Source organism: Limulus polyphemus, unplaced genomic scaffold (genome assembly GCF_000517525.1).
Source record: "Limulus polyphemus unplaced genomic scaffold, Limulus_polyphemus-2.1.2 Scaffold713, whole genome shotgun sequence".
Taxonomy (NCBI): Eukaryota; Metazoa; Arthropoda; class Merostomata; order Xiphosura; family Limulidae; genus Limulus; species Limulus polyphemus.
In genome coordinates, this window is record NW_013666323.1 from 460,434 (window position 1) to 471,508 (window position 11,075).

Consider the following 11,075-nt stretch of genomic DNA (forward strand, 5'->3'; position numbering starts at 1 on the left):
TGTGACTTATTAATTATTTTTAAGTTATAACATATTGTTGCGTCAGCGAAGTCACGTGACTAGTATCACGCCACCTCTTTCTAGAAATATCCTGTTCCTTCAAGAATGCCCTAGCATTTACTAGATATGTGTTAGTCTTATATACATAAGACGTTCACAACGTGACGGGGAACAGTGTAATGAGTAATTGAATGTATGCGGACAAAATATTGTTGGCCACGTGAGACATAGCGTTGTTATAGAGCGACTGTTGAAGTTAAGTGTATCGTAAAGTTGTATTCGGAAAGAATAAACCAGTTTTATTTAATAAAGGACTTGTGTCGCTGAAGTTTCGTCGGAACGAATTTACGGAAAATTAACTAACGACTGGAGGCGTAACAGTATATTCCCGATATTAGCGATAAAATCAACATTTGGAAAAGACTTACAACAAAACTGGGCACAAAACTAAAATCCATACTATGTAGGAACTACAATGACAAACATAACACCAACATTATGTCCAGGGTCACTGGTGAGGGGTGATATTCTCCGAAACTAGTTTGGCTCACAGACACACCCCCAATGAGAGAATAGACCATTCCAAGCTTTTACTTGTTGATGTTTAAACAACTGTATTCAATTATGTACCAGCTGTCTAGTGTCGGCTAACAATACGAAGAATTAAACTGTGGCGGAATGCTACAAGTACTTCAAATACCTATAGAATGATAGGTTTCTTTTTTGTCGGGTTTCAAAGTATGATTGTTTTGAAGAAGCAATTTAAAAATCAAGGCTACCCAGCAATACAATTCTATGTTCTAGCTCTTCTAAAAGTGCAAAATCCAAATTTAATGTAATCTTTATCATTACCTCTGATATGTGAACCTGTTTGAGGAATATTATTGATAAAGGAATGTTTAGCGAAAATACAGTATTTATTATTCTTTCTCTGTATATTACACACAAAAACAAGATAAAATGTTTTTAGAAATACAATAACAATGTTTTAACTATTAGATAAATATACACTGATCTCTTAAGTTGTGGCTTTCTTTCACTTGTACTTTATTTGATAGTACATGGTTAAATTATATAACAGATGATTATTTAGCTATTGTAGCTGACTAGAAACACATTTCAAACGTATAAATATATATTGTTTTGAAAATAAACGATTTATTTGTCATTATTACCCCTATAGAAGAGCTGGTAATTTTTACTTCCTTTTAATGAATGTTTACAAAGCACATTTCATCTGTCAATATGAAAAATAGTCAACGCGTCATTTATGAAACAGTTTTAATTTTTGCACATTTACTACAATAGCAATTTGTATTTACAACGATTCAAAGCTAGAAATTAATTATGCCGAGAGTGCTAGAAGTATAAAAAATAATCTAATAGCTTTTTTCATGAGCTCTCACAGGTATGGAAATACATAAACACATATCTCACGTCTTACCAATAACTTTATGCAGATAAGATCAATAACAGAGTTCATTATAGTAAAGTACAAAAAACACAATTAGAACTGCACTTTTATTACTCTCTTCATAACTTAATAATTGAATTAAGTGAATTTTTCAATTGTAAAGCATGTAACTCCTGCCCCAGTAAACTGGTTCAGGCTTTGTAGAAAACATACCATCAAGGAAAGAAGAAGACAACTTAGCAGGAAATGACTTTTATGTTATATAATTGCACCATTAGCCCCTTTTGATTTTTCTTGAGTGTCAGGCATTTTATATGTAGATAGCTTCACTAAATTTTAAAAATATAACTTTCTATTGTTATAAATATTATTAATGCTCAAATCGTTGGCACTACTTTTTAAACATAACAACAATAGCATTGCTTTAAAAATGTTGTTTCTGTTTTCTGAAAAGTTTATGATTGTTTTTCTTTCAATATGAGCAATCTATATAAATAATGAAAACTTATTATCAAAGTCAAAGATAAGGCACTATCATCCAGAAAAATCTTGTATGATTCCTTCATCAGTATTCCCACTCGATTGATAAGAAACAGAAACTATTTCATCTTCATATACCCCAAGACCTTTACTTGCCATGTCTGAGTGATTTAAGTTGTTTCTAGTAGCATTAATGTCTGTAGCAAGAGGTCGATCATGACAACTATTATTCTGATATATTGTGCAAATCTTTGAGTGTGTACTGATGTTACCCTCAGATGTTACACAACTACTTTGGGATTTTAACTTTGTTCTCGTGTAAGTCAGTTTTTTGAAACGTCAGCTCTGTCCAAGATCTTTTTCTACAATAATGATATTTTTGAAAAGGTGTCTTCAGATTACTTCCAGATATAACTAACTCAGCTGGTAACATAGTACAAGGAGGAGTCATTCCCGAGTTATTTTCACCAATTAACGAGATGATAGTCCCTAAACAAATTAAAAACATTATCAAAGGTCAATTCATAAAATATTTCATTAAAAGTTAACTACTTTTAAAAGTGATTCGGTAAAACATTTAACATCCACTTTTAGGAGTCATTATAAAATTTAAATATTAAACGTTTAAAAGATAAGTTAAAATTGTTGTTAATTACTTGAAATACTAAACAAAACAAACATTAAAAACTTAATTAATGATTTTGATTATTTGAAAGCCAACAAATGCAAAATATAAATATAGATAAATTATTTTACTATCTTGGAACAATAAACTTAATTTCGTTCATGTTTTTATGAAAAATACAATTTGTTACTAAACCAAATAACAAAATCAAAAACTACTAATCCAAATAATAAAAGCTCCGAAAATGATAAGCTAAAAATGGGATAGATTGTCGTCTAATTCAGTGTTAATAATTATGTTTGTATTAATTATTGCAGAAATAAGTATATATTTAAAAACACAAGCCTACTTAGAACTTTCTATACATTATTGTTAAGACGTATATAAATGTACTTTTTCATTTGACCTTAAAAAAAAGTAAAAATTGGGGAATGCTTTACATTCACTGATTTATACTTTGTGTTGTTTCTTAATCAAGTTGAAGTTGCTCTTATTTACCATTAATTAACACAAACAGTTACTTATAGATATATATGCATGCCAACAAAATTTCATGTTCAAGGAAATTTAGATTACTTAAAGAGTTATTTACTGAGTAAATTAAATATGAATGGTTATACGAAAATTTTCTAGGGGTTTGTACAGCTATCTTGCCTTTGGTTGAATTCTCTAAAATATGTATCGTCTTTGTTAAAAGCAATTAGAATAAATTAAAAATAAATGTAAGAGAAAAATAATAATGACTATCAGCAATATAGTTGATTACTACAGGAATTTTGTACATACAGAATTTAAAACGTAATGTACGTTATTAGAGGAAGTGAAGCTTTTTTTGTTCTTCTGTACTGCCGCATATTAGTCATTCTTTACAAATACACCAATTTACTTAGTTGTGGTTTCGGTATGGAATCAAAATTTTCCACAAAACGACCTCACCTTGTGACATTATGTTCTGAGTATACATGCTAGAAACATAACATTATAGAATTGTTAACTGTTTTTGTTTTAAATGGCTATTGGTTTACTTTATACTAAAAACAATGGCTCAGAACAGTTACCGCTTTCCTCTGAAGAAAATAACATGGCATTGAAAAAATGTAAAAACATAAGATCTTGTTTTGAAAATGACAAAACATATTGTTCTTAATGCAATTAGAAGTTAAAGTAAAACATTTTTTTTTTTACAAGAGAGACAAATATCGAAAACAGTGTTAACACAAATCTTTTAAAATGTACTTTAAAATATGGTCAATTATATTCGTTCAAGAGTAGTTATACTTTTACAGATTAATTTTTCCATGGTGTTCTCCCTGTATTTTTCTAATTATCATGAAAGTATCTTTCCTAACAGAGGAATGGTTGGGAATTATCGGAAAAAATTTTCTTAAATATTCCTCTTTAAATAAAAAAAAAAACTTCATCTTTCTATGAAGCAGAAACAAAACTGACATTGCGTATCTGTGCACTGAATAAGTAATTCTTCCTCTAAAGAAAATAATCACCTGAATCATGACTGGAATTACAATGAGCGCCATGGATGGCACTTCGGTTGAGAGATGACATGTCAACACAATCGTAAGATATAGACCGTTGTGGTACCCTGCTCTGTACTGGCCTAAGGTGTTCTGAAAGGCCCATATCTGAATGAACTCTCCGAAAAAACTCCAACGAACTCTGAGGGAAATGTCTTTGTGTACACAAAATACTGCGCATATCACTTCTTATTGATCTATTCAGAAGTCCATAAATTACTGGATAACTTATCGAGCAAACGAATGCCATACAGAATGAAAGCCTGGAAAACCAATCTGGAACTTCGATATTTCTATTGGTTATCTTCCATAAAATGTTTACTACGTAAGGAGTCCAGGTAAACAGAAAGGTACCAATAATCGTAAAAATTATGGCAATCCCCTTTATTTGTGAGTTATAGTTTAGTGTATACCAGTACTGTTTTCTCACAGTATAACGACTCATGTCTAATTCAGTGTTTGAAACTGGCCTTAAAGTGCTATCTCTTCTGTTTCCTGAAGACACACTGCTACTAATCGTTCCCATGCCAACCTTACGGTACTTACTCCGTGCTACCAAGAATATATTTACATAACAGAATAGCATTATCAAGAAAGGGAATACGAAACACATCAATCCCACGTAGAGAGTATAAACTGAATGTTCGCACCAGCTAGGTTCACACGTGGCTGATATAGGATTGAAGGATAACCTGCAAAGTAAAAAGAGAACAATAGTATTATTATAAGGTGTATTACAACATGTAGGGACCGCTAATCAATTAAAGAAGTGTTTAATTCTCTCTATGACGAGAAAGTTTACAGTAAAAAAGTTCCACAGTGTACATATATATAGTTTTATCATTTATTTATTGGATCACAACATTCTGAGTAGTTATTTTTTAACTGGTATTATTATATAATTAGATTTAAGCGTCAAGTAGCTAAGGTTCAAAAACTGCTTAACAAATAAGGAACAATGTGTTTATATAGATGAAAGTTATTCAGCTGTTAATTTAGTTCGTATATAAACGCATAACGTTGAATAAATATAACTTATGATACATGTTTAGCATTTACTACAAAATAAAAACATAATGAAATGTTAATATTGTATTATTTGAATGGTTTAGAATAAATAGGTTTAGTTTAAATGATAAAAATACATAATAATGAATTATAGTTAACTAGCGTATAGCCCGTTAAAAATAACGGAGCAAGTACTACCACCCACACCCCATAGTACACCCTAATCCCACTTTTCATAGCTAACTAAATATTGCGAAATCAAGCTTGAACAACAAAGAGGCAGAAAAGTGCAGTCTAGGCAGTCAAACGTAGTAAATTCCTTTGTGAACCAATCAAAATTAAGTTCATTCATGAAATGAATTCGTGGTGTATTCATATAATAACTATTGGTAAAAATCTGTTAGATTAACAACTTCTAATATATAGAAAAGCCAGTGCATTTTGGTAACACTACGTTCCAACAATGACTTTAATGTCATGTTGCTTAATATTGTGGTACTGAACGTATAAAATGAAATGTATGGACAATAAAACTGGAAAAATATTTGTTGACTAACTGGAGCATCCGTCCCCTGGATGGAAGTTATGTAAATTCATGATTAATTAAAGGTTATCTTAGGACATGTAAAGTTGCTTCCCTTATGTGTAATTGTAAGAAACGCAAAAACGCTCATAAAAAACTACAAAACACAAAATGTGAAACCGCAAATCTCCGCATTGATTCAACAAACGATCATGCCAAATTTGGTAACGATCCATCAACAGAGGGCGAAGGAGTAGTAAAAACGCCTATAAAAACTGAAAATTTGTATGCATCTTCCCATGGACCCATTGAACCTCCATACCAAATTTGGTGAAGATACATACACCGGAGAAGAAGTAGTGGTAAAAAACGCCCATAAAAAAACGCAAAACTGAAAATTTGTATGTATATTCTCATGGATCCAATGAATCTCCATACCAAATTTGGTGAAGATCCATGCACACTCTATGAAGTAGTTACATGAACATACAACAGACAGTACTATTATATTTATATAGATTTCTTAATTTTGAGTCTCCGTTGATTAAAGAGGTTTGTTTTTTATTAAAAACGTTGGTGATATAACAGAAAATATCTTAATTCAGAAACGATTTAAGTTTAAAATTGAATCGATATTTTTACTTTCATGCACTTGGCTCTAGGCTAGGTGATCCCACATTACGTCTTTACTTTAGGCTTATTATACCAACACTCATTACACTTATAAGGTTTCACGGCACCCACCTTCACCACGCCCTTGCACCCCCGTCACTAAAATCGTAATGGGTAGACAGTAATCAAACTACTCTATCTGGATAAGTGAATTTTGACTTTTATGACTCATCCTATTTCGAGAAAGTAAGAGGAATTAAGCGCGACATGACACACACTGGCTTTTATATAGGTTAGATTTTAAATGACTAGCATGGATATAAAAAATTAATTACTCATATGTGCTCTGTAAAATAATATATCATTAACTACTCGACATCTGACAGTTTATATTATAGGACAAATTTACTTGCATATAAAGGTATTTTGAATAAAATTGAATCTTTGAAAATAACTGTATTCAGATAATAGAAGTCTTTCCCCATAAAAATGTACATTTCGTACAACTTTGTTTTGAATATACATAGGTGTACTCTACTGGGAATGTTTTAAAACTTCTTGTCACCACACACACACACAAATGTTCGTCAGAGTATGCTTTTTACAAAAAATTTTGATGGAAAATTTTTATTCAGTATATAGGTTATATGAAAGTCACCAAAAATCATGACATACAAGAATTGCACCCGTCTTCAAAGAGGTACTTCCAACTTGCAAATATGTGTCATTCAGTGGCTGTGGTTAATCTAGCTTATTGATGAATATATGTCATTTTGCTGTACTTTTGAAGGTCATGATTCCCAATGGCTGATCTAATAAGAAGAAATATTTCATTTAGAAGGAACTATAGATTTTAATCTAGTAATTGTTAGTGGAAAACTTGTACAGAACCCATATTCCAAATTCCTTACGTCTGCTGTACTACCTTTAGTTAGAATGATAACCCAACAATTTGGGTAAGACTAAAACATGCTACAGTGGATGAACACCAGGAAAAAAGGAGCTTCATGATAGTGAAATTCCTTTTAAACACAGTTCACCAAAAAGTGCTGGAACGTGTCATGATAAATTACAATTTAAATATTGTCATTGGTAACGTCACTCTCCTTACAATGTCCAGCAAATATATCAGACCATCTTTTAGGAACCTACTACAGACTCAAAGTGGTTATTCAGGATACTGTAAGAGAACTGAGAACAGAAGATCGTTTCTTAGAAAACGAAAGAACTTGCAATGTTTTGGTGCAGTAAATCAAGTACCAGGTGGAATAAAAAAAGACAAGAAACCAAGAGACCACGTTTTCTTCATACTTTACAACAAATGTTCAAGTCTTGATAGATGATGTGAAAATCCACAAAAAGCAAACGTCTGATACCTTCATGCAAATGAAATACGTGTTGATATGATTGAAAGACTGAAAAATAGAGTGACTGTTCCACTAAGACAACTGCGGTTTTACCTAGTATGCTGAATTTTTAGTAGAAAAATTATGGGACAGAATGAATAGACTGAAGATAAAAAATATTTTAAACTTTCTTTTTAATCTTTCCGTAGTGAGAACCTTTCGATTACAGCCAATAAATGAATTCCACAAAAAACTCAGCATGTTAGATGAACCACAAGTTTAATTTAGTTTAATCCTTTGTAAATAAAACTTTACTTTTATACATTATAAAACTATTTGCGGCTGTCGAGTGAAACATACTAAGGACCTAGCCGATTAAGAGAGGAGAAAAATAACTGGTTTATGATTTACGTAATAGAGGGTTTCCATCCCATGCGTGATCATATATTTTCAGATATAGCTTAGTACATTTTGTTTAAAGTAAACTTGAGCCCAAGTCATATGTAGTATCTAAAGATGTCATGAATGAAAAGTTTATTAGACAATATGAATCTTAGCATCATTAGCAATGGGAGCTAAAAAAAAAAGATAGAGCAAATGAAAAGTGCGCAATTCGTGGAAAATTATTTTTATTTTTCCAACAAAATATGAAGAAAACTTTTCAGAATAAAAAAGTTTGATTTTACTGGTTGGGTATCACATAATCTGGTTAATAATATCCCTAGCACCAGTGTATATCTACTGCCATGTTCTCTCAAAGAAAAGCCCAATGCTGTAAGAGAATGAGAATTTTTCTAGCATTTTCTTGCAGGAAAACATTGGTTGGTTTACCCACAAGAATACCCAATTTTCTTCAGGTAATAAAATCTGCAGCTATCCCGTAAGCACAGGGTTGTCAATGGGAACATCTTGGAATGATTTTCAACAAGGGGACAACATAATGTGCTTGTGATTAGACAGGATATAATTCCTTTGTTTCTAAGAAACAATGGTGCCACTCTTATCTATAAATACTATTCCCATCATAACAGCACTTGTCAAAAAGTGGCAGACCATGGTTACTTCTTGAAACAGGTACAATACATTAGTGCTGATGTCGTTCGTGGTGAAAGTAAAACAATATTCACACTGGACATTGACTTGTACATGTGTGTTCTTAAGATGACAACACCAATTGGGGACTACAAGGGAAATTATATTCTATGCGTTGGAGCGTTTTACACAATACTGCATCCAAGCAATGGAAGCATTTGTTAAATATAATAGTCTACCCTATGCTTGAATAGAAGCCGACCTCGATGACCCTACTACTACTAGGCAAATCAAGTAAAATGTGCAATACATGCATACATTATAACAATAGAAGTATTGTGTGATCTCTTCTTTAAAACCTTCGTTGAAAAAAATCACAGAGCTTATTTTAATTATTCAAGGTATTTGTAAACTCCTGATTCACTTGTATGCTCAAAACGACATTGATGCTGTACGAAAACTTCTCAACATGTTACGTCCAATAACGTAGACCCAAAAGATTGTACATACAAAATGTAATCATTTCTCTGAAGAACAACTCACGACCAAATTTTAAGGTAGTTTGGGTGTACGTAAGCAAGATTCTGTCCTGGCTTCAATTTATTAAACCTACACACCAAGGATTATGACCTAGAAACTGGTCTCTCTTGAGAAATTATACATACATTTTTCAGCTGTGAATCATATGAAGTATGCGCGGCATGTGCCAGAAGGTGTTGCACAAAAAACCTTCGACAACATGTGTGTAAGAATTTCAAAAAAGAAAAATGTCTGTGTGAATAAGAGCTGCACATCCTTTCGCAACTTTGGAATTGATCATGTACTAAAACAAGAAAACAAAAAGATTAAAGTACTTGGTAGAATGAAAGAAATCGCTCATCCACCAGCAATATTGTTGAGGCCTTTTTCTAGTTGCGCTGGAACTCTCAAGACTACTTAAGTCCACAAGAAAATATCATGATCAACTCTCCAAACTGTCGTGAAAAATAACGAAATAAGATATATCAACTAAAACTGTTTATTGCAGAATCAAATATTTTCAAGGCAGATGACAAAGACTTGGTGGCTTTTGTCACATACGCTGTTATGTCTAAAAATATGAAGTAAGACACTGTGTGAAGTGATGATGCTGGACAAGAAGCACGTGCAGCCTTTGTGTCAAACTTTATTATTTACCAACAAAATCTGCTGGACAAAATGAAGTAATTGAAGTTGCAAATATGTTGAACTTTCCTTTCAATCTTTCCGTACTGAGAACTTTCCGGTTACAGCCAATAAACAAATTCCACTGAAATATTCAGCAGATTAGAAGAACCACAGTTTGAATTTAATTTAATACTTTGCAAATAAAACTTTACTTTTATGTCGTACAAACAACTTGTGGCTGTCGAGTAAGATGCATTAAGGACCTAATCGATTAAGAGAGGAGAAAAGTCACTGGTTTATGATATTCGTAGTACATAATGGAGGGTTTCCATCCCAGATAAAGCTTAGTAAATTTTGTTTACAGAGACCTTGAGTGCAAGTCATATGCAATATCTAGAGGGGTCACGAATGAAAAGTTTATTTGATAATATGAATCATTAGCGTCACGACTTTTTCATTTACATAGAAAAACTAAGACCAAAATAAAAAAAATTGCAAACAATATTGATTTATAATTTATAATACAACAGTGATTATACTTACAGACTAAAAATTTGAGCGAAACATTCTCTTCTTTTCGATATGGAAATCAAATTTACTTACTCTATCCATCCAAGTAAGGATGGAGAACTGCATAATAAAGCATGAAGCCAGGCCCCCGCAAGGATCATCATGGACTTGAACTGTGTGATGGTTTGAGTATAACTCATTGTCTTCACGATGGCATAATATCTGCATTGAAGAAAAAAGAACTTCAACTGGAAGTCATTTTTGCATATAAAAGCATTTGTGTGTACGTCCTAGAGTCAAACTGAAAAAATATTTTATTATATATTATATTATTGATTATTATATGCATATACAGCTAATTCTATTGAAATTAACCAAGGAATAATTGTAGCTGTATATCCTGGGTAAACTTTGTGAGAAAATGAAGGTAAACTACTGCTACGACTAAAGCAATTGCTAGAAATGTATCATTTGTATGGAGGACTAAATCAGCATTTATACATTTGTAGAATTAAACAAACATGCTAACTATGGCGCATTTTAATTTACAACCCATGGGTCTAAGTCAACATTTCAAAATTAAAATATGCTGTGTATATACTATGGATGCCACATATATTGTTTACAATATCATGTGTTGAATCATTTCAGTGTCGAGTTCAGTTTTAGATGTTAAAGTTTAATTCAGAAAGATATTTCCATTGAGTAGAAAAAGAAAAGAAAATCTGAAAATAATGACATATTTATTAACGTATATAAAAAAGTATATAATTTATTAATTGTTATTGTTATTGTTTTTGAATTTCGTGCAAAGCTACACGAGGGCTATCTGCGCTAGCCGTCCCTA

The 11,075-nt window shown here is 31.9% G+C and overlaps 1 protein-coding gene across 1 annotated transcript in view; it reads right to left on the minus strand.

Moving 5' to 3' along the window:
• Positions 1 to 1,928: 1,928 nt before the first annotated feature.
• LOC106460119 (G-protein coupled receptor 161-like) overlaps positions 1,929 to 11,075 on the minus strand; it is a 14,872-nt gene continuing 5,725 nt past the window's right edge. The window contains exons 3-5 of the mRNA XM_022386757.1: positions 10,322 to 10,450; positions 4,022 to 4,743; positions 1,929 to 2,383 (exon numbers count right to left, since the gene is read on the minus strand). Coding sequence (XP_022242465.1) covers positions 2,184 to 2,383; positions 4,022 to 4,743; positions 10,322 to 10,450 — 1,051 coding nt within the window. The 3' untranslated portion in view covers positions 1,929 to 2,183. The remainder of the gene's footprint in view (positions 2,384 to 4,021; positions 4,744 to 10,321; positions 10,451 to 11,075) is intronic.